We start from the raw sequence: 27,584 nt of genomic DNA on the forward strand, positions 1-27,584 counted from the left end.
TCACGATATAATTTACAAGCGGAAGTCTCTTTCTATCAAGGAGTTAGAAAGAGACTTCCGCAAAAAGTTCTAATTACAATACTTATCGATATAGCATGTAACCTTTTATAATTTTATTAATCTTAAGTGGCAAATGATACACTTTCCTGACACTACAAACAACGTAGTACAGTTATTGCAATTCACGATGGAGAGTGGATTTATCAAAATTAGACCTTGTCATCATACCAATAAGAGTCTCGCCACTCGCCATCGTGAATTGCAAGAGCTATAATTCAAATTATTAGATACAGCGACGTGTATATTTTTAATAGTATAATGGAAACAATGACGGTAGCTTGCTTCCCTTGACAGGCATAGTGCATAAATTGACCACATACTATAAATTAATTAATTACACTAAAATTAATTACTGACCGAAAAAGTATGAATGAGGAAAGAAAGCCTGATATACTCGCTATATAATACCATTATAGTTAAATAAAAAAGAGGATGTTCTTCTCCGTAAATGTTTATTAACTAAGTGGTTTCCAAATCGTCTCTGCCTTATAAAGGGTTAAAGAAGTGAAATTAATTGCGGCTCAATTTATGTTGCTTAGAGTGCATATTATATTGTGCTGTTGTAATTTTCTATTAGGTACTTAGGTACTTTGTGCTATCTTAGTAGCTTCACCATAGATTATGGTAGGTATACTTATAATACAAAAATATAACAACAGTATAATAAAAATATTTAGGTAAAAATAAACAATAAACAAGCAATTTAATGGTAATTTGTGCAATATTGTACTGTACTTATTGCGGTAATTTAGTTTTGTGTTATATTGGACAGGCTATCGTTGGATATATTGTAAAGTGAGATTAACATGTTTATTTTCACTGTTAATATTTTCTTGATTTATTGTCTGTGTCGTCAGAAAAAAATGACTTTGGCCACACAGTGGGCGCCAATTTGCTGCGTGACCAATTATGACATTTGCGTGTCCACCTACATATGGTCTACATACTTATTTATGAGTAACAGTGAGGTCATACATATATAACTTAGCATAACTATTACTAGTAATGGACGTGTGAGCACAAATATGTCTTTATGATATTAGTAAGCGATGCATACTTTAACTCGATGCCTGCATCCGCGCCCTAGAAACATTAATACCATCAAAACTAAATTGACGAATCTGGTGAAAAACTATAACCAAATACATTGCACAAAGCGAGGCCTGCGGATAGACGTTTGAATCGATCAAAACCTAACATGCGCGTTACCCTTGAATTCATACGAGCGACTTTTCAATGCGCGTACAAAGAGAGCTAGGAGCGCGGAAATCTGCCATATCACAGAACAGTATGTGACATTCCGAAATACCGCCGGAACTCTCTCTTCGTACAAATGTAGATAAAGCGCTCGAGTAAAGACATCGGAGCGTCTTCTCAGACGACCTGATGTTTAACGGCCACTGGTCCATCGAAACAATCGCACGCCTCTTGAAACGTAGTCGCCCTAAACCCGGGTGGGGTGGCGGCCTAGCCCTTGTCCTGGGTGTCGGAGTACTCAGCCAGGGCGGCGGCGGCGGCGGCGGCGCGCCACTCGCCGCGCGTGCAGGCGCCGTCGCGCCACCACGCCTGCACGTCGCCGCGCTGCGCCGCGCGCTGCCGCCGCTCGCTCGCGTGCAGCATGGCGCACACGCGGCAGAAGAAGAACGTGTTGATGAACTCGCCCGTGCCCTGCAACGTACCGATCGACGCCGGTTAGTAAGACCAAACGGTTCCAGTACGGTTACCATCAGTTTGTCACTGACATAAACGCCGTCGAGAACGTAATTTACTTTCTATACATCTCGCTCGCACTCGCATATTAGTGCAAACGGGATGTATAGAAAGTAAATTACGTTCTCGACGGCGTTTATGTCAGTGACAAACTGATGGTAACCGTACTGATTGTGATAAAGAGGTAAAGTATAACGGGCCGATTCGAAACGATGGCATTTCGCTCGTACTTTTCCGTACATGTATTGGCGCGAGCGAAACGCACATTAACTAAATGACATCATTCTGATGTCAGTGTACGTTCGAATTGGCGTCTAAAGGCGGGATTCCACCAATGTGCGGCACAAGCATTTTTGTACTGAATATGCTTGTGCCGCACACGGTTAGATCAGGGCTCTCCAAACCCCGGCCCACGGGAGCCAGGCTCCAGGTGTTCACAGCCCTAACAGCAGCAACCAGATCCCCCCCCCGGCGCCGAAATGTTGTGTGCCGTGGCCCGCGCGAAAATTCTGAGGCGCAATATGGCCCTCAGGTAAAAAAGTTTGGAGACCCCTGGTTTAGCAGTCAAATTCAAAGCACGAAATTGTTTTAGACTGCACATCTTACTCAGTCACAGTACAGGTATCTTTGGTACTAAACTAAACTAACACGAATACCTACACCTACTGGAAATAATCAGAATTCCATACATATGGGTTCGCATGTTAATAGGTATTTTGAGGATGTACATACTTACTTATTTTTAAATATAATATAATAAACCTACGCACATTTTTGGCTACCTGTGTTATGCCGCGAGTTTGCCACGGTAACCCCGGGGGCAATCGGTATGTGACTGACTCACCTTCCACTTGAAGTAGGAGTTGTAGAGGGCATCATCTTTGTCGAGTCTGTCGAGATAGGCAGCGAGTTCCTGCGGCGACGCGAACTCTTCGACGTGCACGTACGAGTTGTGCGGCGCTGCTGCCGCGTACTCCGCCGGTCGGGCGCCCATCACAATCGGCAACACGTCGTGCCTGACAAGCAAAAGTAAACATGTTATAAACTGAGATACAGCGTTGGTGTCGTGAAAATTTATGTGTTTCACTCGGTGGCAAAATTTGTTTAACCCTCGTGCCTTGAAACCCTCTCAACGCTCAAGATTAAATTTTAGAATCTTTCGCTTGCTCGGGTATGAAATTATGAATATTAGCACGAGATGTTAAACAACTACTTTGCCCCCTTGTAAAACAAATAACTATGTTGTTTCCAATGCTGAGACAACACAAGTCTGTAAGACCCTGTTCTTTCGCTGACGAAACTTACTGCAATCCATTGACAAAGAACTTTTCAGTGATGTAATCGCGGCAGTTGGAGTTCTCGAAGGCGAGGTAGAACTTGTAGTCTCGGTCCAGCATCTCGAGGCAGTAGGGGTCGGCGCGCGGGCAGTGGTGCGAGCCGCACGCGCCGTAGATGTCCACGGCGATGTGCTTGGCCAGCTGCCGCGCGTACTGCAGCCGCCGGTTGCGCGCGTGGCAGTTCGACACGAACCAAGCAACCTGGGGCCAGATCGTACATACAACTATAACTCACTTCATTTAAGCTGCTGGGATAGTTCTAGCGGCTCTTATTATTCTTTAAGAACTTATCGAAAGAGATGCAAAAGTTACTCGCGAGCGGTTGTTTTGCCGACTCCTGCAATCGCTTAAGTACCTAATACATTTTAAAACCAAGCGCACCTAAATAAACAAACGATCATGCTTTGAAAAGTTATTAGTATCTCTACTCGTATCTATTGATAAAATAAACCCAATTTTAATTCAACAGACTATCTGAGCAATAAAGTGTATTAGGTACCTAGGCAATTATTGATGTCGTCGCTACCGTATCAAGCCATAGGTAGGTACATATCGCTGTCGTTATAGTAGTTTCGATGGCACAGCAATAGCTGGCCGGGCGAATAAGTGCTCACGACAAGCGATAAGGATTCGCTATGCTATGGCAAAATAGGTCTTTCTAAATCTACTTATGACCTGAATTTATTTCCCTATCTTACAACTTATCGTTCAAGAGTTACAGTTGTAGGTAAATGAAAATTGTTACGTAGTCTGTTCGAGAAACGGAAAACGGTGAAAAATAGAGATAAAATACTCCTAAAAATACGTGTGATACCTTATTAGATTCGTAATGATGTCTAGAAAAATGTATTCGAAGCGTGTATTAGCACACAAAAAATATCAAAGGTTATGAACAAAAAAAGGGGGGAAAAGTAGGTATTTTTTATTTCCCCAATATCTCAAAAAGTATTCATATTTAAGAAACGAAAATTAATATTATTAAAGAGGAGGATATTTCCAATAAAACATTCCATACTTGCAGAGCTGTATCTCCATTATTTATACTTTTTATTAAACGATGAACACAGCCCTCCGCGCCTCTTTTTCGGGAAACGCGCGCGGCGTGAAAAAGCGATTACGTAACATTAAATATGATTTTAAAGGTATTAAATATTAATTAAAAAAATTGAAAAAAATATGGTGTATTTAAAACATGTCAACAAATGTACTACTTATAGAAATTTATCTTAAAGTTATGTTTTCAACAAGTTAGGCAATTGTTAATTATCAAAATTATCTCGAACTTCCTTCTTTATTAAAAACGAAAACAAATGTATAAATAACTATCGTAAAATGTTGTCGCTTTCTAAAGCTCTTCTCATATACATGCTTAATAAGATCACGTTATAAAAGTTCTAAAAAAGTTAATAGTTTGCTTATAATGTTGTTTTAAGATTTTCAATTTTACCTTGATTTTTCGTTTTTTGACAAATTTCTATGTTATTCTAAAACTTATTTTAAGCAAAGTATTAACTTTATTAAAACTTTTATAATGTGATCTTATTAAGCATTTATATGAGAAGGGCTCTAGAAAGCGACAAAATTTTACGATAGTTATTTCTACATTTTTTCTTCGTTTTAAATAAAGAAGGAAGTTTGAGAAAATTTTGTTAATTAACAATTTCCTAACTTGTTGAAAAAATAATTACAAGATAAATTTCTACAAGTAGTACATTTGTTGACTTGTTTTAAATACACCATAATTTTTTTAAATTTTTCAATGTGTATTTAATACCTTTAAAATTATATTTCATGTTACGTACCCCCTATTTCACGCCGCGCGCGTTTCCCGATAATGAGGCGCGGAGGGCTGTGTTCAGCGTTTAATAAAAAGTATAAATAATGGAGATACAGCTCTGCAAGTATGGAATGTTTTATTGGAAATATCCTCCTCTTTAATAATATTAATTTTCGTTTCTTAAATATGAATACTTTTTTGAGATATTGGGGAAATAAAAAATATCTACTTTTTCCCCCTTTTTTTTGTTCATAACTTTTGATATTTTTTGTGTGCTAATACACGCTTCGAATACATTTTTCTAGACATCATTACGAATCTAATGAGGTATCACACGTATTTTTAGGGTTATTATCTCTATTTTTCACCGTTTTCCGTTTCTCGAACAGACTAACGGACTAAACCTAAGCGGGCAGGCGGACTTTTCTTTGGTCGACTTTTTTGAGAAACGACAAAAGGCATTCAATAATAACGCGCTGACTGGGTAGATAACTAAATTTTTTAGGGTTCCGTACCCAAAGGATAAAACGGGACCCTATTACTAAGACTCCGCTGTCCGTCCGTCCGTCCGTCTGTCACCAGGCTGTATCTCACGATCCGTGATAGCTTAGACAGTTGAAATTTTCACAGATGATGTATTTCTGTTGCCGCTATAACAACAAATACTAAAAACAGAATAAAATAAAGATTTAAGTGGGGCTCCCATACAACAAACGTGATTTTTGACCGAAGTTAAGCAACGTCGGGCGCGGGGTCAGTAGGTACTTGGATGGGTGACCGTTTTTTTTTTTTGCCGTTTTTTGCATTATGGTACGGAACCCTTCGTGCTCGAGTCTGACTCGCACTTGCCCGGTTTTTTAATATACATTAATACCTACTGTTTTCCTTTAAGTCGTGAAACATGATCTAGAATCGGGGTAATAAAGTTGACTATTTCAGGAGCCATTAAAATGTTACCTATCTCGACAGATCATCATTTTTTATACGTTACGATTCCTATTTGTTTTTTAGGTAAGCATTAACATGCCGAAGAGAGCGGTTGGAATAAATTATCATTAGCATAATCATACTTGTAACTAAGCATAGGAATAATGTAGGTTAATATCGGCCTACATTTCCATAAATAAACAGTATTCAAATGATATCTTTAGAAGAGAATGCCCCTCTCGTTTAAAGGAATCATTTGAATACAGACTCCCAGTATTCCTCATTGTCTGGGGGCAGTGCGTTTCAGTTTACCTTTTTAGTCTTATTAGCGGCATAGTTCCTCTCCATCTGGTTCTCGGTGATGCGCGGGTCGTGGTAGACCCAGCGCTCGTAGGGCGTGACGATGTCGGAGTCGCGACGGTACGTGGCCGTCCAGTTGAACACGCCCGTGGAGGCCGGCCGCAGCGACGCCGTGTGGTACGGGCACTCCAGGTAATACAGGATCCAGATCTGACAAGTAACACGAGGTAAATGTATAGATACATTTATAAATATATATATCACTCTAATAGGTCAATAGGTACCACAGAAATCTGTGATACTACCTACACATTTTCCCGAACATACAAGGAAACATTGACGTTTCGAGTTTAGTGCGTGGTGAATCGAGAAGTACCTACCTAATTATATTTCGTACAACATTATTCTTATTCGCGCACTTTTTTTTAGAAAAGTACTTACATAAAAAAAAAGTAAAAATTATTTATTTAAAAAAATATGGGTTACATATTATATCAGCTTAGGGGTCTCCGCACTAGGCTTTGCCTGTACCGCGGGGAACCAGGAACATTTTTTTAACAGAACTAGGTTACTTAATAGCTAATACAAAAAACTTACTTAAAAGTTTAAAACTAGTTGCACATATATATTGCAGAATATTATAACTAAACATTATCTAAAATATCTTCAGTCTCGGCATAATTTAGAGAGGTCAAGAATTTGAATAGGAGTTTCTTAGCTTCTATAGGGGAACTAGATTTAAGGTTACAGTATTTAAGTATGGTGTTATAGGTTGTTACTCTAATACGATCTCCGAACCGTTTTCCAAAAGCAGTGCGCACTTCGGGAATAGGTAAATTGAAGATGCGTTTTTTAATCAAGGAATTATAGGAAGGAATTGATTTAGACATTTTATGTGTTTGTAGACATATTTTGTGTAGGAATAGCTGTCGGACGGATAAAACTTGAGCTTGGGCATACAGATCTGAAGTTGGAAATCGAAAGGGTCTTTTGAGCATCACTTTTAAAACAGAGCGTTGAGACCTTTCGATTTCCAGCATACTAGTTTTAGATGCACTGCCCCAAACCGTAATACAATAATTGATCACTGATTGACAAAGTGCGATATAAATCGTTTTTAGTAAAGGAACGTCTGCAGAATTACGGAGTTTTTTAAAAATATATATCGACTTTCTGATTCCTTTAGAGAGATTGTGAATATGTTGTTTAAAGTTCAAATTGTCATCAACTAAAAGCCCAAGATATTTTATAACGTTGGTGTTCTGAATAGCATTACAGTTGCAGGGGATGTCAGTACATGAGTGAATTTTTATTATAGGATTGAAAGATGGTTTTGAAGAGGCAGTTTTGTGAAAGCAAAGGAATTTAGTTTTATTGCAGTTCAAGGTCAGAAGGTTGGCCTGAATGAAACCAATCTGATGCAATTTTCATGCCCTTTTCTGTAGTACTACAACATCCTTCCAAGAACTATCTTTAAAAAGTATCACTGTGTCGTCTGCATAACAAAGAATTTCTGAATTGGGAATTTTGAGATTAAGTAGGTAAGTCATTTATGTATATTGTGAAAAGAGTGGGTCCAAGTATACTTCCTTGCGGAACGCCGAATTTAATCTGTTCCGTAGAACTTTTAAAGGAGCCTATTTTGACAAGTTGCCTTCTGTCTGATAGGTAACTCTCAAACCACGATAGTGGGACTCCATGTATGCCGAGGTTTTGCAGTTTACGAATTAAAATTGGTTTCGAGACAGTATCAAAGGCTTAAGCCAGATCTATTATGTAGGTAGGTAGATATGCCTTTTCCTATTATGTAGGTTGATGTAGGTAAGCATAACTAGTTATTTCACTGGCGATCCTAACTCTTCCGGTATCTCTATTTAGTAATGTATTAACCTAATAAGTACTTTAAAATGCATCATGCATCGGGTGTTCAATGTGTTCTTAAGTAATTAGATCCGACGTGGGACATGCAACACCGTTTAGCAGATTTTGCTTCAAATTTTAGAAGCTGTTGACTCCATTGTTATTGGTAGGTATATGAAAACCCATGTCCAAAACAACATATTTTTTTCTCAATCTTTCAAAGTAAAGAAAGGATAAATAAGCACCCTGTGACGTACCACCCATGCACGCAAATCACAAACAAAAGAATGAGTGATCACCTGGTTAGGCGGGCGTTTGACGTTAAAAGGTGTGTGATGATCCTTGAAGAGGATGGCATCAGCGGAGCCCGCGTCGCGAGCGTCAGCCGACAGCGTGCAGCGGTCCACCGGGCACTTGTTGCGCAGGAACTCCGTGCGGCCGCTCGACACGCCCCACGCGCCCAGCCCGTTCGCGAGCAAGATCTTCTTTATCGGCACCTCCTCGTCTTTTGGTAACGTGTACATTAGCTGTTCGACCATCCTGAAAAGTATATGCTGAGCCGTGACTAAAAAGGGACAAGTGTGTTTAGTACTTTACCATGGGTAATGAACATTATAAGTAGTATAGTAAGATTACAACGAGGATTTTAATTGATATTTTAAGTCAGGGGTTCTTAAAGTGTGGTAGGTACGTGAACTTCCAGGGTTTCGCCAGTAATTGTATAGGGGTTCGCGACACGTATCTATAACCAGATGTTTTTTTAGTCATGTGGTAGCAGTAATCTGAAAAACTTTTTAGGGGTAGATACACCGGGTAAAAAGTTTGGGAAACCCCGACATAATTAATTCTTAATGATAAGAGAGCGAAATTTTAAACAAATAGATTTGTTACGAAATCAGTTGATGTTACAAATATTAACAGCTGCCTGCAGAAGCGAATTTAGGTTAACCGGCATGGTTTGAGGAAAGAACTTAATTAATTGAGGAACACGGCAACGGTATCGATTACCTACATGAGCCACGTGTAACGAGTTAACGACCCATACTTAAATGTTAAAAATGGCTCTGAACGCTGACCGCACTTGCTGGGCTGACACTTTTATAAACTTGCTACACCCTGTCAGCAGGGTTCATGTTTCACAATATGTTAGTTTGTAGTACTTATGTTGTACATTAACGCAATAAAGAAATAAAGAAGATAGGTCAGCTTACAACTACCCTTTCCTAGTGTGTGCTAGTGTTCAGCAGTAACTTATATACTGCCGATCGTGCTTTAACTAGGCACTCACTGCTAGTAAGTAGCTATCTAGTTATAGTACCGTCGGGGTGTGTTTTTGACAGATACTTTTACTTCTCGCACTGACATAAATGAGTTTGTGGTTGCTTCTCGTGCCTATGAATACATTCCTACTAATCACAACCAGTCTATACTCGTAATTTAGTTACGTAGATAAACTCCCTTTTGTAATTAGGCGCCGATAACGAATTAATGAGAAAAACTGATTAATTATTAAAACGGTGTGTGTATGTAGCGGAAATACATAATGCATTAATGCATTCACTGCTAATCTACGGTCGTAGCGCTATGTCGTACCTAATCGATAATTTAGGATGATATTACATGACATATAGATTTCTTCATCCTTTTCTACAGTAAGATAAGCGTCGTGTCATAAAAAAGTAGAGGTAGATATGTACTTACATTAAAGTAGAGGTTGGTCTATATTAATTCGCATAACGTAATACTCCTAATTCAAATTGGCATAACGTATGTTACGCATAATTTCTAAATCGCATAACATTTTTCCGCATAACTGAGTACGCATAATTGTAATGCGCATAACGTAAATTGTCATAACGATGACTTGGGATAAATATAATAAGCATAAAGTTACTTTGCATAATTATTAAATGGTATAAATATAAAAGGCAAATTAATAAAAATGTAGACAGAGCGGCTCGAATTAAGGTTCAGTAGGTTCAGAGAACGAAGTTTTAAGTTAATGTAGCGTTAGATCACAAATATCACAATACGGTTGCCAAAAAAATTATTAGCATACTTGCGGCCTTTCTCTAGGGACTTCAGCGATTCTAATCCTGAGTTTTTACCTTTTGCTCGATAAAAAAATCACTATAATAGGTCTAAAATGCACTTTAAAAAAATATGCACAAAAAAATCAAATTTATAAAAACTTTTTTTAATTATTTCTAAATACTAAAAAAACCTAAAATTATTTAAATAAAAGAAGAACACGAACTTACTACGCCTTAATAATGTACTACAGCAAAAAGATTATTATTTGTTACAAAAGTTTCGCTTCGTTTCGCTCGATCCTGCAACCTAACCGAGTTGGTTTTGCCTTGATCCATCTAATTCTCTTGCTTTATTAAATTATGCTAATTCATTTTATGCAAAATAAAGTTATAGTTAATAATGTTATGCATATTTAAATTATGCGGATTCATTATTATGCGCAATAAGTGATATGCTTTTTTAATATTATGCCTGTTTAATGTTATGCACAATTATGTTATGCCAAAACTGTTATGCGAATTCATATTATGACAATTAATATTAGGCGTATTAAGGGGCACCCAGTAGAGGCAGATACATTAATTTAAACTGTTGGGTTATTCCCACTAGTTACCACCAAGTTCTTACCAGTGGTAACTACTGGGATTTTTTTTCCCACCTTTTACCACTGGTAACTACTGGGAAAAAAAATCCCACTAGTTACCACCAACTCGGCTTGGTGGTAACTACTGGGAATTTTTTTTCCCAGTAGTTACCACCAAAATATTGTTAGAATTCTATTCAATGCTGTAATAAATAATTATGTGTCAGTTAGTGATTCAGTAATCTGCTTTAAAAGTGATCAAAAATATTAAAACAGTTCTACCGGTATAAGTGTGAAAAATAGAATAGTATCATTCTAGTTAAGTAGAAATTAACTTATTATCCGGATTATATTTATCTTATTAACTGTAAATTGAATTACATATTTATACAAACGAACAAACAAATCTGTCAAACACCGACAGAACTGATTTCGTTTTATTATTTACAGCTGCTTATTTGGTTCTTTTATAACACGACGCAGAGCTGGAATATGTAGTTATTCATTTATAATTTGTAGTCAGGCTAAATAAGTACCTACAGGGCATGGTTGTTATTAAAACCGCTTAGGGCGCGCTTCGGATGGGCTGACTGCTCGGACTAACCAGCATAAGCTCGCATTCCAATTACGCTCGGGTAGTACATCGCTCGGTCATGTTACGCTGGTTGGCTCGATTGCTTAAACACCCACGCTAGCGGGATGGTAATGGTAATAACACTCTACCAGAGGGGCATCAGGTAAGTACTATTTGTACACTTCTTTTTATGTATTTAACTTTTATTCTTTTGGAAAATATGTTTATAGGAAGAACTAGTGGTGGCAAATATGTAATAATAATATCCAAGCTATTTAATTAAGGTTCCCTCTGCACCGCAACTCTCATCACATCTTGGTTAATCCTAATGTTGGCATAAGACAATGACAAAAACTACCACGATCCGTGATAGGTAAACATAATTATCAAATTATGTCAACCAATACCATTCTTATCGGTCATCGGGGCTGGCAGTTATGCCGAACAAAGAATATTTCGGAAGTGTCGGACACGGCGGTTAAGAACAAAAGGGTGCGCGGTGTGCGCCACACTCGGTTCGGCCTTTTTGCACTCGTGGTATTTATTAAAAACAACACAAAATATATTTAGGAACTAAACGATTGTTTTGCAATTACAAGTCATAGGTACCGATATTAAGAAAACTTAAAAATATCTATACCATAAGTAATTGCAAAATCACATTCACATTCCCAACTCTACCAGGTTTTATAGCCGTTCGCATTCGTACGCCATCGCCATCAGAATCAGATAAAGTACAGTATAATTATTATTTTACTCTTTTTCTGATTTTAGCCTGGCGCCTTCTTGCCCCTTCGTCGTACTCAATTTAAGGTTGTTTTATGTCAATTTAATTACACTTTTGTTTGCTTACACGTTCATCCAATAAACACATTTTCCAAAAGAATAAAAGATAATACATAAAAAGAAGTGTACAAATAGTACTTACCTGATGCCCCTCTGTAGAGGTTTATTACCATCCTGCTAGCGTGGGTGTTTAAGCAATCGAGCCAACCAGCGTAACATGACCGAGCGATGTACTACCCGAGCGTAATTGGAATGCGAGCTTATGCTGGTTAGCCCGAGCAGTCAGCCCATCCGAAGCGCGCCCTAAGCGGTTTTAATAACAACCATGCCCTGTAGGTACTTATTTAGCCCGACTACAAATTATAAATGAATAACTACATATTCCAGCTCTGCGTCGTGTTATAAAAGAACCAAATAAGCAGCTGTAAATAATAAAACGAAATCAGTTCTGTCGGTGTTTGACAGATTTGTTTGTTCGTTTGTATAAATATGTAATTCAATTTACAGTTAATAAGATAAATATAATCCGGATAATAAGTTAATTTCTACTTAACTAGAATGATACTCTTCTATTTTAGTTTTCACACTTATACCGGTAAAACTGTTTTAATATTTTTGATCACTTTTAAAGCAGATTACTGAATCACTAACTGACACATAATTATTTATTACAGCACGCTACATTTATACTATACTATTTATACTGTTTTTATTAGTATTGAATTCTAACAATATTTTGGTGGTAAGTACTGGGAAAAAAAATTCCCACCTTTTACCAGTGGTAACTACTGGGAATAAAAATTCCCAAGCGGAGTTGGTGGTAACTAGTGGGATTTTTTTTTCCCAGTAGTTACCAGTGGTAAAAGGTGGGAAAAAAATTCCCAGTAGTTACCACTGGTAAGAACTTGGTGGTAACTAGTGGGAATAACCCAAACTGTTAAGTGACTTTACTAGTTTTTATATCGTCGATTAGCCAAGTCGAAATTCAAATTAAGTTGTTTTCGAGTGTAGGTATGCAGGTAAGTACCTATGTTTAATACTTTGGCATGCGTTTCAGGCTATAGGTAAGTACATTTCAACGTATGAGACGTTGAGCGGGTCGGTCTACCACGGTCGCCGCACCGCTCGCCCCCTCCCTATAATGAACCACGGCGCTGCGCTACTTGCCTGTCTTCGCCCGGCGCATCCTCGGGGAACAGCTTAGTGTTGTGCGCGTCGGTCTGCCACGGCCGCTGCTCGCCACCCTTCATGAACCACGGCCGGTGCGCCACGTCTGAGACGTCGTCCGCATCCGCGCTATTTTCCTCACTTTCCGCGATGTCATTCAACGCGTTCTGAAATGAACAGGAATGAATGTACATATTAGTACAAGCAGGCGTGGCTCACTCCGCGATTTCGTCGCTTTGCTACAGGTAGCTAAAAGTACATCCGTTCCACACCAATTTTGGTGGCTAGCCATAAGCCGCGCGACGCGCGTGGCGCTGTCGCCACCTAGCGGCCATATCTCTGATCGTAACGCGTTTCGTTAGAGAGTACGCGTTTTGTTTTGTTGTGAGTCTTCTGTACCTAGTATTATTTATTCTGTGGTACAAGTAAGGAAGCTATAGCTAGATTTATTTTATGCTCATCGAAAATATATGCCAGTGAGTTGAGTATGAACGAGAGCGATTTTAACGGTGAGAGCCTCATATCGGAGGCCTAAACGTTGTTCAATCAAACACTTGCGTCGCGCCCTTATTCAGCAAATGTTTACCTGGAGATGTGTTTCCTCGCGCAACGGCGACGACTGAGCGGGAGCGGAGTGCAGGCGAGTAGGTGTGATGGGCGGCGGTCGCGGCAAAAGCATCAGCGCCAGCGCCGTCAACGCCAGCGGCAGCAGGAGCGCCACACGCCGCAGCGCCCGCGACACTCGCGCCCACATTGTGCCCGCTGCTTTAACCGCCACTCTACGAAACGTAACAAAAAACATAATGAAAAAAAAAATATGAAAAAAATATTTATTCAGTTTAAGAATTACTTATACAGTTGTAAGTGTTGGCGCCTCTTTTTAAGTAACAAATACCTGTGTTAAGAGGCACCGCTCTTCCTTAGTTGGTAATTGAACAACAATATATGTATATTTTTAAATTAACATAGAAATTAAATTAAATAAAATTAACGCACCGAGAATAACAAAAATAATTACTTAGAAGTAAGTTTAATTTAACCTAATGAGAATATGGACTTGCAAGTCCAAATGAGTGTGCGGTGTGTGTGTGTGTGTGTGTGTGTGTGTGTGTGTGTGTGTGTGTGTGTGTGTGTGTGTGTGTGTGTGTTTGTGTGTGTTTACAGTCCTAAAACATTTTGGATTAAGTTTTCTGTATCATAATAACTCTTACATTTAAGCCATATAATAGGTTCATATATAGGCGGCGTAGAAAGTATGTAAGTAGGTAATAGGCACGGCACCTAAGTGTTTATGTGTAGGCGAAAAATACTATTTTTTTCGACTTGTCAACTGTAATGGTTAAATTAAAACTTCGTATACCAAACTGAAATCGCATACTTTTCACTATGGGCTCCTGACTTAACTATATAATGTCCATAAGTAATAAACGCTGTAGTCATCTATAATGAAATTGACCAATCACGTGCCGCTGCGGTCAAGAGGACGAAACATAAAGAATAATTACTCAAATTAACTCGGCAAGCTTCGTGGCCTTAACACGGTAGGTACTAGACTAAAAAGCTCTCCATTATATCACGATCGTATACAATACTATTGCCATAGGCTTGCGTTTAACGTTTGATCGTGATCACCAAATCCGCCTAAAGCAGTAGATTACTGCTGCGGTTTATGGACTATAATAGAGAGCATTTACCTAGTGGCTAGGTAGGTACCCAGACACTAGGTAAATGCTCTTACATATCTATGTAGGTACATAGATATGGTCAAAAGGCTTAAGTTCGCCAATCAAGGAGTTGGAGGAGGAGGGGGAGGAGGCATTTTGTACATCTATAGTTTGTCAAAGGACTGTCTCATTTCAATCATAAACAAAGAGAATCATACTACATATGTTTGTCTTACACTAGTACTAGCACCCAAAATAAAGGGATGGGTATAGTTTTCCTGGTTCTTACTGACTGACAAATTGGTTTGACCAACTATACGCTCAGCTTCGCATACGTAGTACTTAGTTAAGTTAAAATGCAATAATAAATGGGAGCATGGTGACAGGTCCTACGCTAGGTCCATGGGACTAGTAAGGTTAGACAGTCAGACTTAATTAGGTACCTAAGTAGCTACTTATTATTAGATATCTGGTAAGCCCCCATTCGCACGTGAGCTTTTTCAACGCGCGTTAAAAAAGCGCTTGAATCCGTCCACACGCTTAATTCGATTTACCTAGCGACCAACGCTTAAAGTCGAAAATCCAACAACGCTTGATAAAAAGCGCCACCGCCATCGTGTGAACAAATACACATGTTTCCATTTGTGTCATTCAAACGCTTTTTTAACGCGCGTCGAAAAAGCTCCCGTGCGTATGGGGGCTACGAGCACGCGGGGATGTCTTTTAATAGGTACTTTACTAGTACTACTGTCTTGCTATTAGGAAAAAGGCTACTGTAAGAAACTTTTAGGCACTAAAAGAAAACCACAATTAACAGGGTTTAAGTATCTTTAAATATCTACCTGAAGACAGAATAATTACCTATGTAACAAATTTGGTTCCAGTGACGTTGAAACAATGTTAGTAGTTTTTTCATAATTAGATATCGTAAACTCGTAATCGCGATGCTAAAATAATATTAAAAACAATATGTAAAATTAATTATAAAACATAACTGATAAATTATTATCAAAAATCACAATTGACAGGCCATTATTGTCAACGTCAAAGTTGTTCGTACCAGCATGTTTCGTAACAACCTATGTCAATTCGTAAACGTACCTATAAGGACACCAAAAAATCTTGTGTATAAAAGACAAGGCAAGTTTTAGATATAACTAGAGAGGCGGAGTGGGCGGGCGGAGCTAATAGACCTGGAAAAAGATAGGTATACTTGTCCAATTTATAAAGTCAATTAAGCGGGTGCCCCTTAATACGCCTAACATTAATTGTCATAATATGAATTCGCATAATAGATTTGGCATAACATTGAACAGGCATAATATTAATAAAGCATAACACTTATTGCGCATAATAATGAATCCGCATATTTTAAATATGCATAACATTATTAACTATAACTTTATTTTGCATAAAATGAATTAGCATAATTTAATAAAGCAAGAGAATTAGATGGATCAAGGCAAAACCAACTCGGTTAGGTTGCAGGATCGAGCGAAACGAAGCGAAGCTTTTGTAACAAATAATTATCTTTATGCTGTAAAACATTATTAGGGCGTAGTAAATTTGTGTTCTTCTTTTTATTTAATAATTTTAGGTTTTTTTTTTAGGTTTTAGAAATTAAAAAATTAATAAATTTTGTGCATTTTTTTTAAAGTGCATTTTAGTGATTTTTTTTTATCGACCAAAAGTCAAAAACTCAGGATTTGAATCGCTGAAGTCCCTAGAGAAAGGCCGCAAGATTGCTAATTAAATTCCCTCCGGTCGACTTTGGCCACTTCCTAATTTGTCTCTTTCCAAACTTGTCCACTTCCTAACCTGTCTCTTTCTTAACATGTCAACTTCCAAACTTGACTTTTTCCTAACTTGTCCACTTCCTAACTAGTCTCTTTCCTAACTTGTCCACTGTATAATCGTTCCTAACTTGTCCACTGCCTAACTTGTCCACTTCCTATCAGATTTTATATTTTCCGAGTGCAATGACTGTCACTTACAGAAAGACAGACAGACGGTTATGACGATAAGGATATATATGTCGTAGTCAGATCGTATAATCCGCCGTATTACATTACGGCTAGCCGTTTTCAAAAACAGGGGCGTTTTGAAATGCGGCGGTTCGACGATTAGCCGGCTTGTCATTGCGACACGTTCTTCAATAAGGCGGCCTACGTTTAGCCGCATCGTACTACTATTTTAGATTGTAGAGTGACCAGTTCTTTCGGTCGCCTACGTAACCGGAGTTTGACAAATGTTTGCAATTTAATTTATTTTTACCATGGTCCCACCGCACTACATGTGTTTCTTTTCCAAAACATTTCCTTCACAACTTAAATAGACGGAGCCCCGCAAGCGGGGCTCCTATTTCTGGGCCGTTTGCCCCTCGGGCATCTGAAGCTACCTAACGAACCTAACCTACTTACCTACCTACGCTTTTTTCCCCAAAGTGTAATGTTTTCACAGACGTCTCACTAAATCAATAGGTAGGTAGGTTAGGTTCGTTAGGTAGCTTCAGATGCCCGAAGGGCAAACCGCTCAGAAATAGGAGCCCCGCGAAGCGGGGCTCCGTCTAGTTAAGTTGCGAAGGAAATGTTTTTTGTAAAGAAACAGTCCGACGAACTTCAGATTTGATGGACACCCCAGCGTTTGTCAGGCAGCGCCACGAGTGTTAAAAATGGGAACTAAAAACTGTCAAAGCGGCGGCTAATGACTCGCTGTATTACATTACGGCTAGCCGTGTTGAAGAACGTATGGCGTCGAATACATTCCGGCGGATTCTCATTCAGCCGCATTCAATCCGGCTAATCGTTAAACCGCCGCATTTCAAAACGCCCCTGTTTTTGAAAACGGCTAGCCGTAATGTAATACGGCGGATTATACGATCCGACTGCGACATATATATAAGGTTCTACGAGTATTTTAACCATTTCGGCTCCTAAAAATCGTGTAACTTACATTGGGACTTGAAACTAAGTCCTGCATGGATGTCAGTGTGTTGTCAGAAACATATTTATGAATTAGAAAAGTATAATTTTGCCTTTTATCAAATCACATAATTTTTTTCAGATATTTTGCGTATTAAGTTATCCAAATAACGGGTACAAATAAGAAATCCCTATCACCGTTATGAACCCTGGCAGGGTTGACACACTCTTTATTTCATTTACGCGAGCGGAGCTGCGGGCCCGTCTAGTTACTAATATTTCTTTTGACAAAAATATTTTGATATAATATTAAATAAATATTTGCCGATTTCGTTGAAGAAATGTGACGTCACACCAGGGGGGAGGGGTTTGCCAAATGTGACCAAGTGTGACAAGGAGGGGGGGAGGGGTAAAAAAACCTAGAAATTCGTGTGACGTAATTAATGGATGACCCCTAAGTAAGAAGTTAAACAGTCCCCGTACCCTCAGGGCGGTGACAAATAAGCATACAGTCCTTCTGTTGGCAAGCAGTCACTGTACACTATAGGGAGCTGACTATCAAGGAAAAGGATGTTGTAGGAATGAACAAATTGGGAAGTTTGCGATTCTGGAAATGGACATGTTAGGAAATTACGAATAGGAAAGTGATAATTTAGGAAGTAGTCAACTTCGGAATCTATAAAGTGACAACTTAGGAAAAGGACGATGTTGGAGTGGACGAATTAGGAAGTGGACAAGTTTGGAAAGAGACAAATTTGGAAGTGGCCAAAGTCGACCGGAGGGATTAAATTTACGGCAACCGTATTGTGATATTTGTGATCTAAAATAGCGCTACTTTTACTTAAAACTTCGTTCTCTGAACCTTCATTCGTGCTGCTCTGTCTACATTTTTATTAATTTGCCTTTTATATTTATACCATTTAATAATTATGCAAAGTAACTTTATGCTTATTATATTTATCCCAAGTTATCGTTATGACAATTTATGTTATGCGCATTAACATTATGCGGAATAATGTTATGCGATTTAAAAATTGTGCGTAACATACGTTATGCCAATTTGAATTAGGAGTATTACGTTATGCGAATTAATATAGACCCCAATTAAGCCCATACTTCCGTTATAGTCGTATGTCTTTAAAATGTCGGGAACCACTTGAGAGATTACCTGCCGATGAATGGCATTGTTATCTTTTGTTAGACCAAACCTGTGCAAAATGTAATGCAATAACAACAATAAGATTCTAAACAGATAACATCTTTACCGCTTGAGGAATAGAGTTAAATTACAATAGTAGGTGCTCGATATAGCACCTTTTGGAAATTAAACATAAAAACATAAACAAACACCCTGGGCGACCACGGCTACGAATTCCAAAAGGGCCTATATCGAGTACGAGCTATTGTAATTTTAACTCTATTCTTCAAACGGTAAAGTTGTTATCTGTATGGAATCTGTTGTAAAAATTAGGTATTTGTAAAATAAAGTAAGAAAGAGATGTTCATGACAAGAGTGTTTTATTCGAAGTAAGGTAACTAGGCAAATTTAAAATACATATATATCAAAAATAGAAAATAGAAGACTTAACAGTTGTCTGCACAAAAGAGGTCAACTACAACATCCGCCCTTAATCGAAGTTGTGCCAGACAAACACAAAACAAAAACTTAAGTCTCTATTCCTAAGTTAAGTATACACCGTTTATGTACTATAGGTCCTAGTGGCTTCGTTAGTACATCGGCAGGCATATCACTACTTTTGATGTATTCTAATTTAACAACATTATTTGAGACCTTTTCCCTAATAAAGTGAAATCTGGTATCTATATGTTTCGTCCTGTTGTGGTGTACAGGATTTCGAACGAGGCTGATGGCACTCTGACTGTCAGAAGCTAAATGAACTATATGCAATTTACCTGTTATCTCATAGATAAACCGTTGTAAGTAGCATGCTTCCTTCATGGCAGACGCTAGTGCCATATATTCCGATTCGGCTGAAGATAAAGCCACTGTAGGCTGCTTCTTGGACTCCCAGGATACTGGACCTCCACTTAACTTGAAGGTGTATCCAGTGTACGACCTTCTGTCAATCGGACAATTTGCCCAGTTCGCGTCACTAAAGCCTTTTAAAGGTTTCCCACTCTTCCTGTAAACCAAGGAGTAATTTAAAGTACCCTTCAGGTACTGCCGAACCCTTTTCGCAACATTCCAGTGTTCCTTAGTAAAACACGTATTAAACTGGCTTAAATAGCTCGTAGCGTAATAAGCGATATCGGGTCGTGAGTTTACCGTAAGATACATGAGGCATCCTATTAAGTTCTGCTACGGCTAAGACTCACCTTCTTGACCATCAGTTCTTCTTTCCATATTCTTTTTAACTAGAGGAGTATCCACAGTCTTACAATCCTTCATGTTAAATTTTTCCAATATAGAAAGAATATAACTTCGCTGATTTAATTTAATACACTCGGAATCGCAATCAATTTGTAAACCTAAATAACATTTTAATATTCCGAGATCTTTCAAAGAAAAATCTTTCGACAAATTCCTTTTGACAGTGTCAAACGTCGAATCAGATTTAAAGAAGACTATTATGTCATCGACAAAAATACCCAATATCACGAGTTCCTTAGCAAAAAGTTTTGTATATACGCAAGGCTCGGAAGGAGATCCTGTAAAACCTATTTTTAAAAGCGTTTCATTTAACTTTTTGTTCCATGCTCGCGGTGCCTGTTTAAGGCCGTAAAGGGATTTCTTCAGCAAACAAACTTTGTTTTCTTTGCCCTTTTCGATGAAACCAAGAGGTTGCTCCATGAAAACTTCTTCTTCTAAATCTCCGTTTAGGAACGCGGTATCAACGTCCAAGTGCTTCATTCTTAACCCCATCTCTGCAGCTAATGCAAATAAAGTGCGGAGGGAAGAATGGCGAATCACAGGTGCAAACGTCTCATCGTAGTCTACTCCCTCGACTTGATGAAAGCCTTTCACGACGAGTACTTACTTACTTTATACTTGGTTATATTACCGTACGCGTCCTTTTTAATTTTGTATACCCATTTACATGGTATGACCTTTTTATTAGGCTTATCTACTAGGTCCCATGTGTGGAGTTTTTTCAGTGAACTATACTCATCAGCCATAGCATGCTTCCACTTATCTGCATCATCGGCATGAGTAGCTTCATGATATGTCGTAGGTTCTCTAGAATCAACCGTAGACACGTTGTAAGTTAGGAAATCTGGTGGTTTCCTATCTCTTGAGGGGTATCTCGGCTCAGGATGAGATTCCTCTTCCACACTTGCTGGCTCTTCATCCGCACTAGGTAGCCGTGGTTCACTGAAGGGCTCTCGCTCTTCCATAGACACTAAATCTTCGGCACTTTCTAGATTTATCGGCGAAGGCGGCGGTGCAGGGTCATTGCTCTCGTCACAGTCATAAAATTGACAATCTTGACAGTTTTCAGACTCGGTCTCTCTCTTATCATCGAACAATAAAATAGAGTCTGACTGTACCTCAGGTTCTGGTGACCTCTGCTTCAGCTCTGTAAAACAATTCTCAAAAAAGGTTGCATCTCTGGACATATACATTTTTCGTGGGTTAGCAGGATCCCTAAAAATATAAGTACCTGGATTTTCTGAATAACCGACGAAAATCGCTTCCTGTGCCTTGACATCTAATTTCCTTCTGTGACTCGAGGGTATATGGACAAGTGCTCTACATCCGAACACTTTCAGGTGACTAAGATCACCTCTACGACCATACCACCTGTCACACGGAATTTGTCCACCTAAGGCTCGATGAGGAGACCTATTCTTTAAGTATACGGCAACTTGAAATGCGTCTTCCCAGAATGCTTTTGACAGTGAGCTTTCAGCTAGCAACGTCCGCGCCTTCTCTGTAACCGAACGATGTGTGCGCTCCGCGACTCCAACCTGTTGAGGGCTGTAAGGCGTCGTCGTTTGATGCTCGATACCTTTCGAAGCAAGATAATCAACAAACTCTTTATTTACAAACTCTTTACCTCCGTCAGTCCTAACCGCTTTTATTTTCTTGTCTAATTGATTTTCAACAAAAGTTTGAAACAGACAGAATTTATTTTTTACTTCTGTTTTGGAAGAAATGAAATAAGCAAACACCTTTCGTGTATAATCGTCTACTATCGTTAACATATACCTATTTCCTTGAAAAGAGGTTGTAGACACCGGTGACACCGGTCCCATGAGATCCATATGGACAGCTCTAACGGGGAAGTAGCCCTATTAAACGCTACCTTCTTGAAAGGTTTCCTCGCTTGTTTACCTTCCACGCAAGCGATGCAACTATTTTGATCTACCACTGAATACTTTACGCCTACCTCGTGATTCTTCAGTTGGTTCATGCCTATGCGACACAAATGTCCTAGCCTCTTATACCAAAGTTGATAACTATCCTGACAGTCAGAGTGCACATCCTGTGTCATATAATTATCTGCCACATTCTCGGGAACATTGACAGTACCGTCTAAAACGTACAGTCCACCACAGGGCGAGGCATGAGCAACAGATTCACCTGTAAAACGAAAATTATCAGATTTATAAAAATTACATCCATTAATATCAAAAACACATATAAAACCCTTTTCAACAGTTTTGTATACAGACAACAAATTAGCCTTTAAATCTGGTACAAAATCAACATCACTGATCTTGTTGACCACGTTTTCGGGTGTGTTTATTGATATGTTTCCAATTCCGCAGCACTTAATCTGTTCTCCGTTTGCGACAGTAACGGTACCTTGATTCTGTATCGTAAGACTTTGAAACCAATCTCGTCTAGAAGTCATGTGTCTAGTACAGCCCGAATCTACATAAATGATATCCTTACTTGAGCTGCCAGAAGTATTAAGAGCTGTATGTGTAAATGTCGTATTGTTGACAGTTACCTCATTGGCTTTCTCCTTCTTGCCTCTCATCGGACAGTCTGGTCGCTTATGTCCAGGCATCTAGCAGTCGTAACAAACCAGATCCTTCTTCTTTGACTTTGGCTTCCTTTTCGCATGAAAAACCGATTCTAATGGTGTAGCCGCATCCTTGGACATTTCATTCAGCAGTTTTGTCTTAACTAACTAAGTTTTGTCTTAACTAAGTCACATCGACATTACAGTTTTCTAAAGCCATAATGAGAGGTTCGTATTTTGGAGTGAGACCTCCCAAAAGTATCGCAGCAATAGACTTATCCTCTAAGACTACATCTATATCCGCCAGATCCTGTGCGGTTGACATAACTGCGTTAATGTACAGTTCCATATTCGAAAAGTCTGACAGACTTAACCTGTACAATTTTTGCTCTAAAGAAAGTCTTCGTCCCATTTCCTTATCCTCAAAAGCTTTCTGCAAAGATTTCCATGCGTCGGCTGTGGTTTTCGCACATCTAACATGAATGATTGCCGCACCATCTATTTTCAAACATATCTTTGCCAGGGCTTTCGAATCTTTTCGTACCTTTGTAGAGGCAGGGGTCGTGTCTCCTTCAGGGTAGCCACCGATTGTCTCCCACAGATCCTCGTGCAATAGGTAATTGCGCATCTTAAATTTCCACGCAGGGTATCCATCTTTGCTCCTCAGGCAAAACGATGGAATAGATGAGCTTGAATGGGAATTCGAAACACTCGAAACGTCTCCCGATTCGTGTGACATTTTTACGATTTTTATTATTTTCATCAATCACAGAATCACTACAACTCAATATTTTACGAAATACAAATTACACTAAACTTTGCATTATAAATTATAGCATTCGTGCTGATAACGTTTTGTAAAAATTAGGTATTTGTAAAATAAAGTAAGAAAGAGATGTTCATGACAAGAGTGTTTTATTCGAAGTAAGGTAACTAGGCAAATTTAACAAAAGAGGTCAACTACAACAGAATCTTTTGTTGTTATTGCCTTTCACTTTGCACAGGCAATAAGCAGTTTGGTTTACAAAAGGTAACAAATGCCATTCATCGGCAGGTAATCTCTCAAGTGGATTCCGACATTTTAAAACCATACGACTATACATATGCTAATACATTGCACACCGCGCACCGTAAATTAATTTTAAAACCGCCACGCACCTACGCAGGCATTTCTGTTCCTCTCTGAAGTCTCTGACCGTCACCGATGAACAGCTGCAAGGCTCCCGGATTAGATATAAAGGATATAAAGGACATATTAAAGATAGTCTGGCAGAATCCCTAATAGAAGTAATAGAGGGGTTTCGTTGCTCTATAAATGATTTAACCTTTTTTCGGAGCTAATCTCTTGGTTATTTTATAACTAACCTCTACACTGCAGTCTGCCATGCCTATAGATGTGGTATCCGCCCCCTTGCGTCCATTATCGCCATGACCCTTGTGACATCTGGAAGCAAATTATTAGATAGTAGGTAATAATAGCCTTTATTAAAAAATAAATATTATATTCCCTAATAAGGACACATTAGCTAATTTACCAGCTATCCACTTCTGCAATAAAGCTAAAAATATTTTTTAATACACACGTATGTATTTCACGGTTTCAATTCGCGTCTGGATGTAGGGGTTTCTTTAAAATCTGTGAATGCACTTTTTCTAGTCCCTAAAATAGATCTTGTGGTACATCTGATCTATGTCTTGTTTGTAATTAACTGGTTTGGTTTGACGTAAAGAAATGTATTTTCATTCTTTCTTTCTTAAGACCAAAATATACTTAGCACTGTTTTTGTTAAGCGCAACCTTGATTATGATTACCTAAAGTATTTGGATAAAAGTGTCTACAACTGAAACCACATGCGATATATATTTAAGTATAATGAATTTGCATGACAATGATAGTTATGATTATGATGATAATGACTGAAGTAGGTCGGCCCATAAAAGGCAGGTATTATCGGAGGGTGTATGAACTTGACTCGCCTGGTTAAGACTCAGATGCTAAATGACGGTACCGCTTGTCGTCTGCGCACATATGTTAAAAACCCAGATACAAGTACCTAAGTAATTGCATGACAATACTCTCGTTACAATAAAATATACGTCGTCACTCGTCGTGTCTATATGTATTCATTAGTAACAAGTGCTGTTAATTTCCGATACAATGGAATATATATTTTATGTATGTAGGGTTACTAGGGAAATCAAATTGTAAGTACCAAGCTACCAAGTAAGTACCTACCTAAAAGTTATAGTACTACGTAGTACCTACTTTGATGACGTGGACCGTGGGTCAAACAGATCACTGTGTTATGTCTTTCCTGTAGACATACACAAGAGTTAAGGGCTATAAAGGTTAATTTTCTTATTTAACCCTTATCCACGTGAAAAGGTCCTCCTTTTATTTAGAGAACTATGATAAAATCATTACTTACATGCCCACAAGCTGTTAACTATTGCCCACAGGAGAGAAAAATGTACTGTTCGCGATAACACACTAGTTTTCTCTCCTGTGGGCAATAGCAAGTAATGATATTATCATAGTTCTCTAAATAAAAGGAGGACCTTTTCACGTGGATAAGGGTTAAATAAGAAAATTAACCTTTATAGCCCTTAACTCTTGTGTATGTCTACAGGAAAGACATAACACAGTGATCTGTTTGACCCGGGTAAGTCTAGTGTAATATTGGTCAACGGTCGTATTTATTTAAGACAAACCTAGTAGCAATATATTATACCTAACTTCACTCAATCGTCATTGTTTTTTTGGTAGAACGTGCGGCTCTCGTGATTCATTCTCGTGAACCTTTTGCTCGGCTCTTAATATAATACAAACAGTTGCGCCAAACAACAACAATCTTGCACTACAAAACTGCAAACAAACAACTATTAATCCTCAAGAAATTTATATAGCGAGTGATCTATTTAATTGCCCTTTATAGAGATAGAGGTTTTTCAATGAAAGCATGACCAGTAATATGTGATCATTGTCAAGGGGGCGCTGTTATTCTCATTGTATAGGGTGACAGTTCAGTATAGTATGAAAAAAATAGTTCCAGTGAAATTACGCAACATGGCGCGTGATCATATATGCCTGGTCAGGCTTTATCTATATATGTAATGGCTCCTCTACACGATGGGCCAACGCCGGCCACTCCAAGGGACGCATTTATGCGTTAGAGCACAGTATAATAAAGAGTACAGTCGCCATCAGATATATCGGAGCGGCCAAGTAGCTCAAAAATATCTGAACACGCACTCTAACGCCTTGACAATAGAGGCGTGTTCAGATATTTGTGAGCACCTTGGCCGCTCCGATATATCTGATGGTGACTGTACTAACGTACAGTATGGACACTCCCTGCCTCCCGTTGAAACTGCCGCCCACCCGCTCTCGGTTACCTCACAGTTACCGGCTGGCAAGGATGCGACGACGCGGTGCGCAAAGCGGAGGCCATGTAAGATATTCAAATATTAAACAAATATTTACAAAACCAATCAGATCACACTGAAAACAACACAATATCTATATGAACAAAAAAATCATGTTTTCAACTTACGTAATATTTTGGTGGCCTGAATTTCCTTACAAAATTTTTGTTACTTCTTCGTTTATATTTTCATATCTTCGTTCATATTCAAAATAGGAAACTATTGTATAAATCCAGCTTAGATACCCACCTTACAGCATAATGAGATTCTTATTTCTTCCTAATTCGCGCAATGAGTTTTGAGTCATCGAACTTGACAACAAAATGGCGGGAACCCTAGCACGTCTTATCTCACTCACACAAGCATGGTACGCGTTCACCTACACGAGCTTAGACTGTGTGCGTAGGAACGCGTTTGTTTCATACATTTGATCGCCAGTGTCCGAGGTGTGGTTAGAGGGAGCAAGTGATATTGCTATCTGTTTCTACCGCATGGCTGCGTCCCTTGGAGTGGCCAGCGCTGGCCCATCGTGTAGAGGAGCCATAACATATAGTATAGGTTGGTGTAGGTAGGTAAGCTAATTGTATAGTATACGTATATGTATGTAGGTAGTTTAGTATCACTGCTATATCTAGCAACTATCAAACGGTAGAGATATCATTTTAAAGACAAGCGGATGTTTATGTTTCACGAATTGGTAATCATTTTTTAGGGTTCCGTAGTCCCGTGTTTCGCTATGTCCGTCTGTCTGTCTGCCGGTCCGAGGCTTTGATCCGTGATCATTAATGCTAGAGTGGCTAGAAAGCTGCAATTTAGCATGGCCATATGAATCAATCAATCCGACAAAGTGGTAATATATTAATCTGCCAAAAAAAAAATTTAGGGTTCTTCCCCGACACGTAAAGTGGGGATGTAATATTTTTTCGCTTCAACCCTATGATGTGGGATATGGGGTGTCGTTGGATAGGTGATAGGTCTATCAAAACGAAAATGGGTCTTTAACATTTTTTTGGTAAAGTGAACATATATTTACTAAAAAAAACCGGTCAAGTGCGAGTCGGACTCGCATTCCAAAGGGGTCCGTACATTAATCAATTTTTAACAATGTATTTTTTATGTGGAATGTGAATCAAATGTCTAAAAAATCCGTAGGGGTCGGATCAACAACTTAGTCATTAAGTCCGACTCACGCTTGACTGCACATTTCTAATAAGTTTTCTTGTCATCTTTAGGTAAAGAACTATTTTGTGTATTTTTTTTCAAAATTTTAGATCCAGTAATTTCGGAGATAAAGAGGGGACAGACAGTGGTTTTTTTACTTTTGAGGGCCCCTTTAAATTTAATACCCATGTCAGAACAACGCTACATTCAGCATAAAACTACTTTGTATGTAAAAAAAAAAATTGAAAAAATCAAATGCAATTTTTTAAAAATATTTACCTTTAAAAATATTTGATGTGACGTAGCGGAGACCTATGTCCTGCGTTGAATAAAAAGTAAATAATGGAGATACAGTTCAGTAAG

General features: G+C 38.7%; 1 protein-coding gene across 2 annotated transcripts in view; it reads right to left on the reverse strand.

The window, feature by feature from the left end:
* Positions 1-460: 460 nt before the first annotated feature.
* The window catches only part of LOC134795512 (glycoprotein 3-alpha-L-fucosyltransferase A-like), a 41,570-nt gene continuing 14,446 nt past the window's right edge, over positions 461-27,584 (reverse strand). The window contains exons 2-9 of one of the 2 annotated variants that reach the window (XM_063767386.1): positions 24,000-24,078; positions 13,702-13,894; positions 13,116-13,282; positions 8,271-8,511; positions 6,124-6,321; positions 3,076-3,308; positions 2,615-2,786; positions 461-1,728 (exon numbers count right to left, since the gene is read on the reverse strand). In XM_063767386.1, coding sequence (XP_063623456.1) covers positions 1,528-1,728; positions 2,615-2,786; positions 3,076-3,308; positions 6,124-6,321; positions 8,271-8,511; positions 13,116-13,282; positions 13,702-13,869 — 1,380 coding nt within the window. In that variant the 5' untranslated portion in view covers positions 13,870-13,894; positions 24,000-24,078 and the 3' untranslated portion in view covers positions 461-1,527. Of the gene's footprint in view, positions 1,729-2,614; positions 2,787-3,075; positions 3,309-6,123; positions 6,322-8,270; positions 8,512-13,115; positions 13,283-13,701; positions 13,895-15,640; positions 15,781-23,999; positions 24,079-27,584 lie in introns of those variants that run through there. The other variant, XM_063767396.1, reaches the window with a different exon arrangement.

Source organism: Cydia splendana, chromosome 1 (assembly GCF_910591565.1).
Source record: "Cydia splendana chromosome 1, ilCydSple1.2, whole genome shotgun sequence".
Lineage (NCBI taxonomy): Eukaryota > Metazoa > Arthropoda > Insecta > Lepidoptera > Tortricidae > Cydia > Cydia splendana.